General features: G+C 43.4%; 1 protein-coding gene across 2 annotated transcripts in view; it reads right to left on the reverse strand.

Annotated features, from left to right (window-relative positions):
* The window catches only part of dachd (dachshund d), a 91471-nt gene that overhangs the window by 29148 nt on the left and 44779 nt on the right, over positions 1-17544 (reverse strand). For both annotated transcript variants that reach the window (XM_041950488.1, XM_041950487.1), the window contains exons 2-3: positions 15466-15581; positions 8492-8644 (exon numbers count right to left, since the gene is read on the reverse strand). In XM_041950488.1, the coding sequence (XP_041806422.1) occupies positions 8492-8644; positions 15466-15581 (269 nt within the window). The remainder of the gene's footprint in view (positions 1-8491; positions 8645-15465; positions 15582-17544) is intronic.

The following is a 17544-nucleotide window of genomic DNA, read 5'->3' on the forward strand; positions in this document are numbered from 1 at the left end:
AGAGGTGTTTGTCCTTTAAGTGTACAAAATCTAAGCAAGGCAACTTTTATAGGATAATTTAAATCCTTGCCTCTAATGGCACGCATTCCTTATGAAAATTGAAAGATCAATCATCTCTGTGGCAGATCTGTTGTGGAAAAAAAGTTCTTCCTACCTTTGAAGAGAAAATGCTAAACACGTTTCGCAGTCCCCCCCTGCACCGGCCCCAGTTTTAGCTGTCTATTTGTCTCTTTGCTGAAAATGTTAACGAACAGGGCAATAATCAAGCCATATGCTTGCATGTGGCAAATCTCATTACAGTAAATGACCTTTACCAACCAATGCCAACATCCTTGTGCTTGATAACACAGAGCGTATAGAGCGGGGGGAGACAATGGTGGGCTTAGTTAACGCAATCATGCACATGGCTGGGGGTGGCCAGGACGGCCAGGCCTTCAGGACACATTAGCGGATGCCGTCCGCTTGTTTAATTTGGGTCGGAACCGGGCTCACTTCACATTTGTCACACATCACTCTTGATGAATGCGCAACATCGGCACGAGAGCACCGACATCTGATCGCTGACAATAAGCGGCACAGAAAGTGCTGCGAGCAGAAGAGGAGAGCAGAAGGAGAGGAGAGATATTACTAGCAGCTGTTACTACTGCGGGTGCAATATATTCAAGCCCAATCAATAAAGCTCCTACAGACAGTGACACCCAAGCAGACAGAGGAATCATTTTCATCTGATACTTAGCAAAGGCTCCCCTTTTAAAAAGATTGCTTTCAGTCAATGACAACCAGTTGTCATTTGACTAGGGCTTCTGAAATGAAATATATTGACGAGCGTTATCAATCACGGCCCACTCTGCCGTCATATCACTTCGGTTGGGGGCGGAGGGGCGGGGAGGGGGATCAGTTTGCATGTGGTCATCAGATCATCCGTTTTAATTACGAAATTAGCATCACTACCTCCCATGCTCTCGCTTCCTCCGTTACAATCACCTCTTGAGAGAAAATCAGTAATGCAGCCTATAGCTTACAGTTTACAGCAGTGCTAATGAGTTCAAGGTGAACTGACTGTAACATGTGAATTTTATTTCATCGCTGCAGTCCCAAACATGTCGTTAGCTTGGATTGAATTGGAACGTGGATAAAATCTAAAAATAAAAACATTACACTGGGGTTATTTCGATTGTTTTGTTAGGGATTCTAAACACAATTCATCAAGAAATACCTTCCTCTGTTTGTTTGCGCTATGAAGGACATGCTGAGATTGTGAAATTCCTTAACATTTGTTTGAACTTGCTCACTCTCTGCCGCTTTATCTTAGTCCCAGAGGAGAGGCTGTGCGATGGTGAAGATGTCTGGGCTCAGTGTGGCTGATAGCTCTATTTGGATGAGGGTTCCCATATCATAATTGAGAAGAAACACCTTTCGGTTCAGGCGACCGACAGAGTGCCTCCGTGGAACAGAACCAACAATTCGGATCAGGCAAACGCTCTTTGATTCTCCTCCCTGACTGCGGCGCAGTCGGCCAGTGGAGCATTTTTGCGGGGTAATCACAGTAAAAGAGCTCGTTTTGTTGTTCATCACTGCGCTGTCATTATGTTACTGTGTACACGGCAATATTATTACTCTATGCTAATGTTTCCTCTTAGATGTAATCATGGTGGAAAGAGAGCGCATGATATCCAGCCTCTAATGCTGCACCATCTTAGCTGTCTATGCGCAAACTACTCCACATTCTATGCAATTACACGCCGTGCATATTTCACATTACTCCAACCTGCGAAAGCTCATCATCACTGAAAGGTTGAATGTCATTTATTACACGTATCACATTTACACCAAGTGACATTGTCTTTTCAAATTGTGTTGATCTCTTCACTTTCAAAGGTCAGCCCCTTCCCGGGCTAAATTCAACCTGACAGAGAATAGTGAGGAGGGGACAGCCGAACGCATGCATCACCCCCGCATCAAAGCGCTCCAAATTAATCTATCCAATTAATGAAGAATGAGGCCTAATGTTGATGAGGGATGACAACTCGACTGGTCAGTTGTTTTTTATAGCTCTGCTCCTGCTATTGTGAAGTAACCGCAAGAGACAATCATACAAATATGTCCATGACAGTAGGTTTGTCTCTCCTTGTGTCTATCCCTCTCCATAAGGCTGCAACTCTGCTGCCACTCAAACATGATAGAACTTGATATGGATCATTACGGAAATAATGTTTAATCAATTCCCCCTGTTATTGTAATCTATTTCTGCAGTTGTCTGCGTTTGTGTATTTTGTAGCTACATCAGTGTGCCTCACAATTTCCCAATCATGCATATTCAAGTATTACGCTGATGCTTAACAGCCGACGCAACTGGAATTAGAACGAGGACATTAGACTTCATTAAAAAGAGAAATGATTATCAGGTTTATCTTTTGAAATGTCTATTAAAATGTGTGTGTCGTTCTTCACTTATCTGTCACCTGGCTCCCATGAGCCTGGCAGACTAATAGAGAGATGGTGAGGGCCAAAGCCCAAGAGAGAGACAGAGACCCATCAAGCTCTTTACTCAGGCTGGAAGGCTGTCTGTCTGCTCTGCCACTCTCTTGTCTAGCTCAGTGTGTCGGATTCAGTTACTCCCACTACTCCCCTCTTCCCCAGCAACTCGCAGCTCAAACGGACCCTATTTTGTCCAGCGCGGCCTTAATATCAGAATAAAGGAAATCCAAACAACCCACATTGTAATTGCATAAATCAGACAAGACAATAATCTGTCGCCGTGAAAGAGGTGTTATGATATGTTCGTGAAATGAATTCCATTCAGCCCATGGCTACAATCTAGTCTCTCTCTAGAGCTTCGGCTGACAAAGGCTCCCACAAGAGAGCTAGAGAGGAAGATGGATGAAGTTGCCCCTAGACACTCATATCAGGTCAGTATGTGCTTTATCCCCTAATGGTTAAGGTTAGGATTGAGTAGGGGGTGATACCAGATCTGAGCCTGAGGGCCATTGTTCTGTCTAGAGGAGCAGGAAGTAGCCACCATCCTCCATCATGGCCCACATTTAGCTGTGCTGGGCCACCAGCACTAGCACAGCTAGCAGGTTGGAGCACGCAGCTAGCTAGTTGGATGTGTCCTTCCACCCAGAGAGCTTTATTATTAGAAAGGACATAAACAGACTAATTAAATCGCAGCAGTGGAGCTGGGCTGACAGCTGGCGCAGAGAGTGTGACCAAACAGATCCCTATCAAAGTGCAGGAGCAGTGTCTCTATATGTGTCCTGCTTTTGTGTGCATGACTGTCTGTGTCTGCTGACACGCATGCCTGTGTGTTCTGTAAGTATACGTACGCGTGTGGCTGTACATTTTACCCATTTCAGACTCGTGTTTATTTCATAATTGATGACTATCATTTTTTCCACTGTAATTTCATTCATACACACTGTCATCTTAATGTCTTATTTATCTGTCTAGTGCAGAGCACATTGACTCACTGATATGATCCAAAATGGTACAAATGCTATCCAGCAGAGCAGTAAACACTCCAGTAATTAGTGCGTGGTCTCCAGGCTGACTCCACTCGGCTCTGCAGCATGGCCAAGCACAGACCCCATATAGAGAGGAGCCTAGTTATGCATTGATCTTAGGAAATTAAGGCTAACTGCCCCAGATTGCGGCGTCTTGATGTACCTTCTGGATAAGCAATGTACTATACTTGTATTGTTTGTAGAGTAAACAGGATGATTTGGACTCGCTGTGCTTTAAAATGAATACATCTTGAATAATTAATGACGGCCCCTTAAAGCGTTGTTATCTGTGTGACCGCAAACGCAAAACCACTGATGATGAGAAAATATGGTTTTAACAAGTCAATAATGGTGAGTGCAACAAGAACAGCCTAATCAATGAGGCTGCAACGTTTGCAAACAAGGACTTGAATTATAACGCCGATAATTGATCTCTTCCATTTTTCCCTCTCTCCTTCGCGTGATGTCATTGTTTATTGATTGCTTCCTGCCAGTGAAGGATGATGGGAAGTTTCAGAGTTTGTTTTTTCTATGACTTTTGCCTCCCCCTCCCCTTCCCCTCCACCTTTCCCTCCTTTCTGCCCCCCCCTCACACCCTCCTCCCTGTCTCCATTTGAAATTTGCAAGCTGTAGCACCAGCTTAACCAAAAAGGATTAAGTCCCATACCCAACTGAGAACACAGATAATGCTCAGTAATTGGTAAAAAATGAAGATGAATGGGACAGCTAGATAAGGACCAATTAGCTGCTGGGAGTGTACAGCTGTGGTCTCCTCACAGAGCGCTCTCAGGGGCCAAGGCCCCCTCTTTCCCTCTCACGCGAGCATGCACACACGCGCGCACGCTAACGCACACACGCAAACATACGAGCGTGAGGGTGGGGTTTGCAGAAATTAGCCTGATGACCCTGGGAAGAGAGAATGATGCCTCCTCATCATCTCACCCAGAACCTCTTCTCGCAGCTCTCAGTCAGGCAACACTCCAGGTACCTGTCACCATCCGTCCGGCCTCAGCCTAGCATGTGGCTCTCCACTCCCCGTTGGGCGCAGGCAGCCTGGACCGAAGCCACAGATGTGAGACAAAGGGCTTTCAGGTTTTGAAGTAATGCGTGTAGAAAAAAAACTGCTCTTATAGCTTAGGTGTGGTGTTGCAGGTTTAGGGCTGATTCAAAAATGCACAGCTGAATCCGACAGTTAGCAGTGGTTGTTGTGTCTCCTCCTTTCGCCGCGGCCCTGTCTGTCTGCGAGCTACTTGGTCGGCGTTGTCGTGGCATCATCTGGCTGATGACAGTGGAATTCCCATATCTAATTACAAACAGGATTTCGGCTCCATTAGAGTTGTGCGGTGAGGAGTCAGATGAGTGGCAGGGCAGCACCCAGTGGCCAAAGAGAGACAGAGGGCAAAAGACAGAGAAGCAAGTGAGACAAAAGTGAGCCGAAAAAAGAGACAGAGGAAAAAGAGGACAAGGGTGAACGGCGCCTTATCTTTTCTTCCCACACCTCTTCCGCGGGTCTAAGAAACACTTTATTTTCCTTCCTCGGCTGGAAAAAAAGCAATTCTTTCTCTTGAAATTGGCAGGTGTTTGTTAGTGGGCAGCTGACAATATTTTCTCTCCCAGTAATGAAGGTTGTGGCTGGGGTCAATGCACTGGGAGGGAATGGCGGGCTGTTTATCCCCCTCAAGGCCCAGCGCCACACGTGTTTTGCTTGGTCTGTGATCTGTAATTGTGGCATTTCCTGAGAGGCGCAGGAACAATCCACATTGTGCTTTGAGAGGGCTCCCTCTGCCCAACTAAAGAGCGTGAGGGAAAATCAAAGACACACAACTCCAACTCTTTCTCTTTTTACATTTTTCTGTCGCCCCGTCGTGAAGACTCCCTCTCATCTTTTCATCCGCCTCTCTCCGACAAACATATCTATTTCGTTCTCTCGCTCGGGATGTTTGGTTATTTTAGCTGAGAGTTGAACTGACTGTTTTTTCCCTCATAATTAATAACATTGATGCAAACAGGAAGGTCTAATTGTGATGAATATTTAATGCGAGGGAGAAATATTAGCCTGTTCAATTTACATCAACACAAAGACAGCGACAGGCAATCCGACTCTACAAACAGAACAGAGTGTCCTTCACTGGCTGCCTCCGCTTTGCTTTGCTTTGCTTTAAGCGCCTCACAAAGATCTGCTTCAGACAAACACTGAGATGAGGCACCTGTATTTTAGGCTGAGGAGGATTTTTTCAATGGGTTTATGTAGTAGCTCTTTCTGATTAAATGGATCCGTGTCCTTAGTGGTATTATCTGAAGCACGCTCATTATCATATCAATTCCTATCATGGTCGGTAACATCATTTGTGTGAGTAAACACATCTGTTTGTTGAGTCTTAGTTTAAGCTGGATGATTATAAAACTCCGGTCCATTTCCTCAGAGCAGCTGTGGTCTGAGTCTCTTAAAAAACAACATGAAGTCATAGCCTAGCAGCAGTGGGAACAACAGTCAGTCCAGTCCCAACAAAGCTACAGCCAAATACAGTTCCCCTTCTGCCCACTCCATGCTATATCAGTCAAGTGATTTATATGTTTGGATTCCTATTGGATAACAGGCTCGAGAGGTGGACATATTAGGCATTCACACTCTAAAATAGTTTGTGAGTGAGTGAGAGTGAGTGAGACGCTTTTGGAATGTTAAATAAATCTGCAATCGTGCTTTCTCTTAAGTCACTTCATGCTTTTTTGTGAAATTACAAAACGCTTTCATTAAAAATAAACACGCGAGCGGAATGAAGAGGAAGGCAGCATGCTGCTCGCCGTGTTTCATGGCCCCGCGCCGCCGAGCAGGCCATATTTCTCCGGCGTATTATCAGGATGACTCCTGCTGGCCACCCTGTCACAGGAGAGTGCTTGATATAAACAAGAGATTGCTGCGACACCCAGTAATCAATATTAGGATGGTTTCAGTACCAAACATCATTTGTCTCTGCGACCATTCCTTTGACCAAACGAAGCATTAATTCAAATCATAAATCTGAGCTGATTTAAATCCGAGGAGAGTGAGGGAGAGAGAGAGGCCCCTGTCTGACTGCCTGCCCCTAATGATTTATTTTCTACATTTCTGCGAGCGAGAGATTTGTCCATACTCACTGACAGGTCACCTTCAAACGCCAGTGGCAGACTGTTCATCACCATGCAGACGAGCATCTCATCGCTGCGAGTAAATATTAAAGGAAAAGAATCCAATTGATTGTGGATGGGGCCGAGAGGCGTCACTGCCATATATTTCACTCAGAGAGCTAATGCTGTGGCCCGTGCACCCACACCTAGAGCTGCTCCCCCTTGCCAGAATTATGATTCTACTGGGAGCCTGTGTGGCTGGCTGTGGGCTCAAGGTTACAATTTAAATTGTAAAAAGATAAAACAGTTTCTTATTAGCTCCACTGCCATAGCCTTGCTGTTGGTACTCACATTTATCTTTATTTCCGTGACCTCGTAGGCTCATATTCTTTTTTTTTTTTTTCTTAACGTACTCCATTCTCTTGGAGTGATGACCTCACACTTTATGCATTTTGCATTGTTAAATCTGCTTAGAAACACATCCTGTTTTCATCCCGCACACCATAAGCTCCATGGTGTCAAGTATTACTGATGAAATGTATTCAGGAGTCAAGCCATTTATTACAATAAGTGAATGAAAACCTCCGTTTAGAACCAAAGCTACAAGGATTACGTTTGGTTTATAATTTGGAAAGGGCTCATGAATCCGCACTAACATACATTATCATTCTCTTTAATGCACTAAGTGGTTCTTTGTGATATTATGAAAATCCTTCTGCATTTTCGGGCTAATAATTAATTGAAATGGCACATAGTGAAAAAACCAATGCTCTCAGAGCAATTCAATTAGACCTTGTTAAAAGCTGATAGCTTTGGGAAACTGTGTTCACAGTTTCTATTTAGAAGAAGTTACTAGAAGTTTTTTTTTCTTTCAACAAAAAAGTGGAACACTTCAAGACATTTACAGTTCGTACAAGCTGAACAAAAGCAATACTTCGCCGATTCATTAGGAAAACAGCAGTATAGTGGAGACAGTCATGCAGTCTTTGGTTTAAGTCAAGCTGTATGTATAATATCATTTATTACCTCTGGCAAAGAGGTTTTCCTTTGTTGGTCCTGTTACTTATTTGGCTGTTATTCAAGCAAGATATCAAAAAGTACTTAAAAAACACTTCAATGAAACTTGGTGGAAAGTCAGGGAATGCGTCAAGGAACGAGTGATAAGGTTTTTGATGTGACTCAGAGAAATAATGTGACCATGTGCCAATTTAAAAAAACACGTTTGCCTCAAAACTACTGAACCAACAGAAGCAAATATTTCTTTCTGGACCAATCTACGGGTACAGTCTACATGCACTGTCTCATAAATCAGTTGAAAAATCATTTTTTCCTAGTAGATGTTTAATCAACTGAAGTCACCAAAGTTAGTACTTAAACATTTGCATGGGAAAAAAAACAAACGTATTTGTTTTATGATACGTGCAACCATTTTCCAATTTCCAGTTTCCAGTTGCCAATTTCTTGTGAGGGAGGCAACAAATAAGTTGACAGGCACACACTAGCGGCCATGCATAATTTAATGGTATTCTGTCTATAGGTGGCGCTAACGATCATTTCCTCAACAAACCCCTAATTTTCATACAAGATTTAAGATTTGCTAACCGGTCAATCTGTACAATTCCAAATCAATAGGAGGTTTTTGTCGCAGATGCGGCTCTAGATGCAGATTTATAAGTGTCTAAACATTTTCTATCTATTATTAAAATAGCACATGGATGATTTGCAGTCTGGGAAGAGATCTGGGTGTGTCAAAATGGTGATGAAGTATGTAAATTGTAATGTGTGTGTGTGTGTGTCTGTGCAGGCACATAAAACATGCATTTGTCTTCCGTTCGCGTGAGTGTGAACGTGTTTGTGACAGCGCGTGTGAAGGGGATCCTCACCGACGCTGGAGCTGAGGTCTCCATTCTCTCCGTCGGCCCCATGGTGGTTGGCGTTGCTGTGGTAGCTGCTCATCGCCTCCAGCTTGATCTTCTTGACCTTCATGGCCTCTGCGATGGCTGCGTTGGCAGCTGCCGCCGCCGCTGCTGTCAGGCCTGGGGAGGGGAGGCAGAGGAGACAGAGCGCTTACAGACCACTACATGTCTGCTGGGGCTGAGCCACTGCACCTGCAAAACCTTTCAGAAACCTGCCCCGGTGAATGAAAAACAGCAAAGAAAAAAGACTTCTGAAATAATAAAACAATGAATAATTTTATACACTACGGGGAATAAGCGCCCATGAGATCACAGCTTGGTTTTTCATCTTCTGACAGGGGATATCTTCACAGCAGGTTATCACGCTGATGGGTTGGATCCCTGTGTGTGTGGCAGCATATGATTTTTATGAATGTTTCACTGACTCTGGTATTACTTGCCACTATATTGATGTATTTGTACCTTGATAGGAACAGATGCAGTCAAGATAATAGTGCATGATGCAAGCATTTTGTGTGTACAACTTACAATACACAGAGTATGTGTATATATAATAGAGGCATAGTGATACAGTGTGACACCAGATGGGTGAGGGGGAGAAAAAATGAGACAGAAGCTGAGGCAGGTTCAATATGTGACCAAACGCAGAAAGAACTGTGTCTTAAAAATCTTCTCATTGAGTGTATTTCAATGATGCCTTCTAATGTATTCAGCACATTTCATCGCCCTGAATAATGCCTAACATTGGTATTCAAATTCTTCACAGCTACTGTATGTACTGTAGTGTCACATAATAACAGGGCTCTTCTGAGAGTCAAGGCCAGTCATCAAACAGAATGGAAAACTACAAAACAATGCACCAAGGATTTAAGTTCTTTTTGTTCTTTAACACTTCTAAATGCCTTTGAGTGTATTAAATACTTGGTGGGTCACGTTTTTTTTTTACTGCTTTTTAGATACCAACAACGTGCTAGGATCTGCAGATGAAAGTTAGCCCATACGGCTAAATCTAGCACATTTATATGATGGACCTAAGAGCTTGTGTTAATTAATGTAAATTCTTCCTCTTAAATAAATAAACACAACATAGGGAATATGGTCCATGAAAATCGTGAAGGAATCTATGCAATTCAGTATAATCGCTATCACATTCTGAAAAAACCCCAACATACTCAGGACCTTTGATGTAGGAAATTAATGAGGCAATAGGCAAAAAGACCCTATTGGGCATATGGGCACCTAAAAAATCTCAGTAAAAATGAGGGCAGATTATAACATAATGCAATGCTTTTTGCTTTGTTGTATTTTCATGATATTAAAAGACTGGTGCTTTGTTTTTGCTGCCCAGAAAAAATGCAAAACAGAAAAAAAAAGATGGAAATAACGGTATAAAAAGTAATGTTTTACCTCTGCACTCTGAGATATAGGTTGCACAAACGATGGTACTTTTTCTTACAATACAGCATTTCTAACACATTTGTTTAGCATGCATATCACTAGCAAAATCCAACATGCCAAACATCTTTGAGAATTTGACATGGATTCGCCCCGAGCCCGAGGCAGCGGTTTTCATGAGCAGACTAAATGACTATTGACATCACATTTGAAATGATCATTCACATTTCCACTGCCATCTCTGACTATATACTGGAATAGCAATATTTGACATGGCCATCTGCCTCGATCAAAATGGGCTTGATATGATTGATATAGTAAGCCGGAGATTATAGACATACATATGCTGAGCACACTGCAGAGATCATAAAGCACTGGTTTGTCATTGTGGTATTTCCAGGGTTCTGGTGTGTTGAACGTGACTGAAATCTTTATTCATGAGGCTGGTCTCAAACAGCAGGGACAGATAGTGCTAAAGCTCCTCTAGGCCTGGCATGTCTCAGGAGAGTCCCACAACTCCTCTTGCCAACCCCAGCAACAAAATCAAAGATGCAAGGCGAGAAGACGATATGTACCTATTAGTGGAATCACTCACATCCACAATACGGTATATCACCTGCCCTTTTACAGAGGCTGCTTATACTGGATATGCAGGCTTGCCTTACGTTTGACGCAGAACAAGGCAACGTCTGCGTTTATCATCACTAAGCTGTCACATCGCCGTGATGGGACTCAAGAGCAGCTATTAGCCATGCATCTGAGGGGAGACACGAGTACAAGGAGAGGTAGAAATCGAACATGTGGCTCGAACAGATACATGCGAGCATGCGCACACACACAGACACAAACACACGCCGGCAAACGCGCACGCGAGAACATACCGGCCTGGGCACCCTCTCCTCTCATCCCCAGCTGATAGGCAGATGGCGAGAGTCACTCTGAGCCACTGACATGGAGGTGCATATAATTTAAAGCCTTGTTTGCATCTTAAAATACATCAGGACCATATTGACGTACAGTATACATCATGTCAGCGAGGGCCCTCTCGTTTGCAATGGGCCCTGGCTGCTGTTCAATATGCATGGGCAGAGCAGGGGGGGAAAAAAAAGCGCCACTGCCTCATAAGAAGGTGATACTTCTCCACATAATGAATGTGGCCTCTGCCCAGTCTGAAGGTCAGCCTTCATTTGTGTATAATGGGCAAGAGTCAACTGTTTTCCAAATGAGACGTATGCAGAACAGACTGCCGAGTAAATATTGAAATCACCTCTGGGCTGTTTGTGTGATAAATTCCCCCCACAAATCAGGTGCCGCTCAAAGGAGTGCCGCAGTGGTGCTTTCTGATGCTCTCTAACTTTGGTTGTGAGAACACTGTGGTTTATTGCACTGCAGCCTGCGTGTCCTAAAGCACTCCGGACTATGTAAGAACAAAAGAAAGAAAAAACAGGAAATGAATCCATGAAGAAGAAGGTGAAAGGTTTTGGTCAAATGTGCACTGAGTAAATAAAGGCTGAAAAATTGATTTGAAACAGATGAAATGATCACTTTTATAACATTTTTCATTTATCATTCTGCTCCAACCTCCACCCTGTCTTGACTAAGTGACACTCTCCATAAATCGAAATCTTTGTTCTGATAATTGTTTCATTTCACCAGATCAATTGTCATATCCACATAACACACACCTCAATAGAGTGGATGTAATAAGGAAGCCAGGGAGATGTTGGCGCCCAGCAACAAGTCTATTAAGCCACTAGAAGTCTAAACGTCAACAAGACCAATCCCGCTCAGTGCTAATCTGCATTCATTACTATGCAAACAAAACAATCCAGCCTCATATATTCTTTCAAAGTCACCTTTAGATTCAGACACTTTTCTTATATGGACGCACGGGCAAGTCACAATCCTCCTGAGCACCAAACAAACAGCGCATCACGGCCGCATGTAGAGAGTCGTACCAGTCAGAGAACAGAAAAGGGAACATTTCAACAAATAGAGAATAGCATGGCACTGTCACATGGGGAGCACAAAACAGCAAATAACAGAGACAAGGTCTGATGGTAGCCCTTGGAGCAGCTGTCATATTAAATAATAATGAAGGATCTATTAATATGCAAAGGAAGCAGCAGCCGACTGGCTTAACGCTGTCATGCCTCTGCATATTGTCAGGATCTTCATCATTAATTAACATGCTAGCTGCCCCATACCTGCGCCAATGTCAGAACATTCTTACAACAAACACCCCAATGCCTGTGCCCTCCGCAACTAACTCGTATAATTAAATTAAAATCAGATTAACTTCACATCAGTACACAAAAGACTGACTTTTACGACTTTCTCTAGCAGCGATTACTTAAAAAAAAAAAAAAAAAACAAAAAAACAGAGCTTATCTGTTGTGTTTCTGTTCGGTCTCTGTTAGGGACGGCACCATGGGCAACAATGAAAACACACTTTATTTATCGGGCGAGCGGGATAAGCAGGGAAGAGACACTCCATGTCAATGAGCATGGCCGCCTAATTTTATGCATGGACTGGTGGCAGCACAGCAATGACAAACTGGGGTTGGGAACAACGCGACTCTTAGGTACACTGCGCCACTTGAACTGTGCTATCCACATCATGACAAATTTAGTATCAATTACACAGCGCGCTAACCTTATGACAAGCAGCGGACTGGAAGAGGAGGGGCAGCGACACAAAGAACTGACACTAAATTACCTGGTGCATACTGGATCTATTTTAAAGCGGCTTGAAGTGCCACCGGATTAGATGATCCACTCTAGAAGCTGACGTGCTAATTGTACATCAAAAGAACATAAATATTGCAATGTGTCTCCACCTACAGTGCTCGTATGGAGAACCAGCTCTCTGAGGCACTGGGATCCACACACACACTCGGCCAGTAAGCCAGAGCCAGACAGCATTAGAAAATATTGTTTTTATCAGTAAAGTACAGGATGCACCCTGGTTAGATGTAGGTGACATTCATTTCTCTAATGGTAAATGCAGTACTCTTGCGTTATTCAAAAGGTTGAAGCCATATCCAGGACATAAATGAATTATATCGAAGCTGCTGCTTAAGTAGTGGCCAGAGTGTGAGTGGAGGCCCTCTCCACTTTAAAGGAGATGTCATCTCAGTGTGGTGTCAGTCCACAGCAAATAATCCGATTTGGGGGCCAATCTGCCTGTAATGCATCAGCAACTGGAAAGGCTCCAGCACAACCCCCCTCCCCTCGGGGGGGCATGGACGCATGCATTCAGACACTCGCACGTACACACATGTGCTTTCACACACATATGTGGGTATTTCCTTAAATGGAAACCTAAGCATGTTAAGATGTCCTTTTCTAAATGGAACTGGTGTCAAGGGCAAAGATACATATGTTAACAATGTGTTTCACATAGGCCTCCCTGGTCCTGTTAGAGTGTGAAGACGCCATCTTTCCACTGTGTTGAAAATGGGCATTGATTTGAATCTAATACGATTTGAGACGATGTCTAATGTCTAATATCTAAAAAAATTCCACTTCTGTAATCTAACTGACAACCCTGCCGGTGGTCACCTGGAGGGAGGGTGGGGGGTGGTGGTGGATGGGGGAAACGCTCATGTCCTGATTACTCCAGCATTCAGATATTTTGTACTGGTGTGATAAAAATATTTTAAAAAATGGCTGATTACATGAAGAAATCACAGCAAACAAAATCCTTAAAAGAGAGTAAATTGAGTGAAGAATTGGTTCCGTCACATCATGGTGCCCTCTAAGGCTGTGAGATTAGATAATTAAAAAACTTGCTGTATCTATCATAAGGTGAGACCTTTTGCCAATTCTGAGCTGCAATCAGCCACTCCTGAGCAATAAGGAGCTGGGGAAGAAGCACCAGCATAGAAAATTTGCAAATGTAACACCGGGAGAGAAATGACATGGTACTGTGTGAACAAAACATTTCACGGAGTGTTTCGCTTTCTCTCTGCAGCCCAAATTAAACGGCACAGTGGCTTTTTCGTGGAGTCTGGGAGGACTGGGGAAGCCTCGGGAAAAGCCGTCTGCCCACATTCTGCCTGTGTGTGCAGGCGCTAACTCATCTGAAAAATGAACTAATATGACATGACATGATAGTATAACTATTTAAGACAGTTTCTCAGTGTCGTTTTTATTTTTAATCATCAATCAGGATATTTGGACATGACAGGGGGATCAATTAGTCGCCTCCTTGGATGCTAACTTATGTGTGGTCAATTATACTTAATCACTAATCTGTCAAAATCTGTAAATTCCTTGACGTTTAATGCTTAATACCATAATCGAAACAATAAAGGGTTTAATCATAACGCAGAAACTGATGGGAAAGTTCTGTCTTGCCACAGTTAGGAGGCTTACGGCAGTTATGAGAAGACCAAAAACCTCAATTACTTTATCTCTGCCCCCTGAATACCCTGACTAAATGTCAAGATCATAGAGTCCCTCTGGGCTTAAAGGGGATGATATCAAAAGGCTTTTCTGTTGCTTTATGTTCCACTAAATAACACAGCTCTTTCTCATCATTGTCCTTCTCTGTGTTCACTTCGGCCTTTAAGTTCGCCTTCTGTACTATGGCGCAGATAGCCAGTGACCTCACCCCATTCCCAGGGTTCAAAGCACTAGCCTGTGAGCCTCTATTGTACTGAATCACACGGATGGCCCAATCTGTGTTTAATATTGAATTTCAAACACCTCACAGATGCTGCTGTGCTGCCTCTTGAAGAGAGAGGAAAAGAGAGAGAGACAGAAAAACACACTTCCAGACTGTTTTTACAGGCAGGATAATTATAAGTCTGTAAAAAATTGTTATACACTGAAGTTTAGCATGGAAAAACAGTTGTGGTGCTTTATCTCTTTGTGAAGTACTACAGTTAATAGTTGGTCAAATATAATGTGTACTGTACATTCAAAGAGCTCTGTTGGATGGTACAATATCATTAAAGACATACTATATCAAGAAGGAGAGCAAAATATGCAAATCAGAGCACTTAGAGCCACCGACATCAAAGCAGCCACAATGAAGCCAGCCACAAATAGAACAAAAGCATTAGTTGCAATAAGACTTGGCCCAGGGGTAAGTTAGGGCACAAACGGTTGTTGTTGATTCTTGTGGCGATAAGCTTGCTTTAGCATCACCACTGCCTATGTACATATACCAGTGGAGTGGATTTAATCGCACTAATTAGAATGCACTCAAGGCAAAATGCAACATCTACTGGAATAATCTGAGAGAAAAGATCTCCACTCCAATTTATTCTCCCCCTCTTGGTTTCCGGGCGTTGAGCAGAGGATCTGTTTTTGGTAAACGAGTGAGCGGCTGGTGTCTGGTGGTTGGGTGCATGTGTCACTTTGGACTGGCTGCCATTTCGAGGACAAGCTGCAGGGAGGCCACTGGTGGGGAGGTTTTGTGTGTGTGTGTGTGTGTGTGTGACAGAAAGAAAGAGAGACAGAAAGGACCCAGACCCAGAGTGAATCAGAGCCTTAGCAACAATGACAGAGCGCTGCAGACTAAGGCCAAACCATACCTGTGGGTGGGATCATGCCAGGGGACATGAGGCCAGGGACTGAGTGGGGCATGATGTGGGGGTTCTCCGGTGATGTCACGCTCTGGGTCCTCTTCGGGGGCCGGCCAGGTCTGGAGCTGAAACACCGGGCAGAGAGAAGGAGGAGAGCGCGGGTGAGAGACGAGGAGGAGATTGGCAGAGGGAGGAGGAGTGGTGTGGGTGGTGGTGGAGGTGGCGGGTGGGGGGTGTTAACATTTGAAGCACTCCAGAATGCAATTCCATTCCAAATAGCTAACATGTACTGTAAATAAATTTCTTTTCAAGGACAGTTGCTTTCTGCAGCTCAACATAATAGACTTCCATAACTAATTAGATTACACGGTGAATTCATTTCCTTTATTGAAGATCAACCACTTTTTGATGCATAATTCATAACCCGTACCTCGTTACCTGTTCCTCCGTATTAATATCCCCACACTATTTGAATTGCCTCGTTTGCATATGCTAAAATCCAGTGCGCGGCCCTCGGCCTGGAAATTACATGTTAACTTGTTATAATTATTGCAGTCAGGCCACTATTGATTTATGAGACTTTTAAAAACCAAATATGTGTAGTTCTGGTAATGAATGATATTTTAAGGTTCTTCAGGAAATTAAAAGGCAATGGCTGCCTTAGGAAATGTTCTGCTTGCTTGATTTAATGCGTGCCTTAGCTGGAAGGTGGTGTGACAGAGTGATTCAGACCTGTTGGACGGTTCTGATGGGGGAGTTTTATTACACCAAACGAGGGGCACAGATCCAGCCGTGATAAATGACTGTGCCACCTTACTGTGGAGGAGAAAAGGCCTTCAAAGCAGATACACCCCTGACTCGCCACACATCTTACTCATTCACTTATTAATACAGCTTTGAGTTGCAATCAATACCTACTTTGCTACCTTATAGTAACAAAGAAAAACCTACAGGGTGAAAAAAAAAATTCAATGAGCACATAATGAGGAGGCCAGAATCCTATATAGGTATATTCTTTATGAACAAGGAGCTGGATGTCTCAGCTGAAGATGAATTATGGTGACTTGACACAGGTGACATATTGGCTTCATACATTATTTCACATACATTTTTAAGCTTTACCAGGATACTAAGTTCTCTCTAATATGAACTGACGTTAATCCATCTTTAAAACACCAAAGGGTTTCCGTAGCGTGCTGGAACTACGGGAGGACAAACAGGACTCGGCTTTCCAAAGAGAGAACAGGGTCGGAAATCAAACCCGCGACGTGTTGGCTGAGCCTCTGTCCAGCTCTTTTTTATCTTCTGTTAATAAGGTCTGGGGGGTGTGCCAACATGCTCGCACTGTGATGTCAAGTTTGTTCAAAGGTGTAATTTCTTTTGTCTACTCTGGAGCAGAATGTCTCCACAAATATATCTTAATGCTAATTATGCTAATTATGCTGGTGGCATGATACGTTGCTGTGGTCACAACAATCACAAAATGGAAAATCAGTATCACTGCGTCATGACGGGAATCATTGTCAAACGATTGCCCATATGACTACTGACTCACGGGTTCATTTTAAAGTTTACGAGGTGTTTATGAACAACAAATGTTTAAAATTAAATCAATGTAACCAACTGATGAGCTGTTCAGATGTTTTGAAGGCTCATTCTGGACTTTATCAACCAGTACAGTATATGAGGCTGTTTGCGTTACAGTACATTTCACTACATTTCCCAAAGGCAGCATCTACAGAGTGATGCAGTGTTTTAGTTCAGATACTACACAGCCTTAGCAGTTGGATTTATTCAGCCGTGTCTTGTGAGGTTTATTTACCTCAGTCCTGCTAATAGAGTGCACTCGCTCTATCTGTCTGAATGTGCTGACTCTCTCATATACCGGCTCTGGAGGTTTTAGGACTAAAAGCAGACCTTCACCCAACTGTGTCCCTTCGGAGGGAAAATACAAACGTGATAGAAAGAAGTAGCAAGGGGGAGAGCGAATGACAGCTAGTGAGAGGAGGATCGGAGGGAGAGAGAGAGGGAGGCAGAAAGAGAAATGAGTGCCGGCTCAACCTAGGAACGTCTGGAAATGTAATTCCT

Source organism: Chelmon rostratus, chromosome 13 (assembly GCF_017976325.1).
Source record: "Chelmon rostratus isolate fCheRos1 chromosome 13, fCheRos1.pri, whole genome shotgun sequence".
Classification (NCBI taxonomy): domain Eukaryota; kingdom Metazoa; phylum Chordata; class Actinopteri; order Chaetodontiformes; family Chaetodontidae; genus Chelmon; species Chelmon rostratus.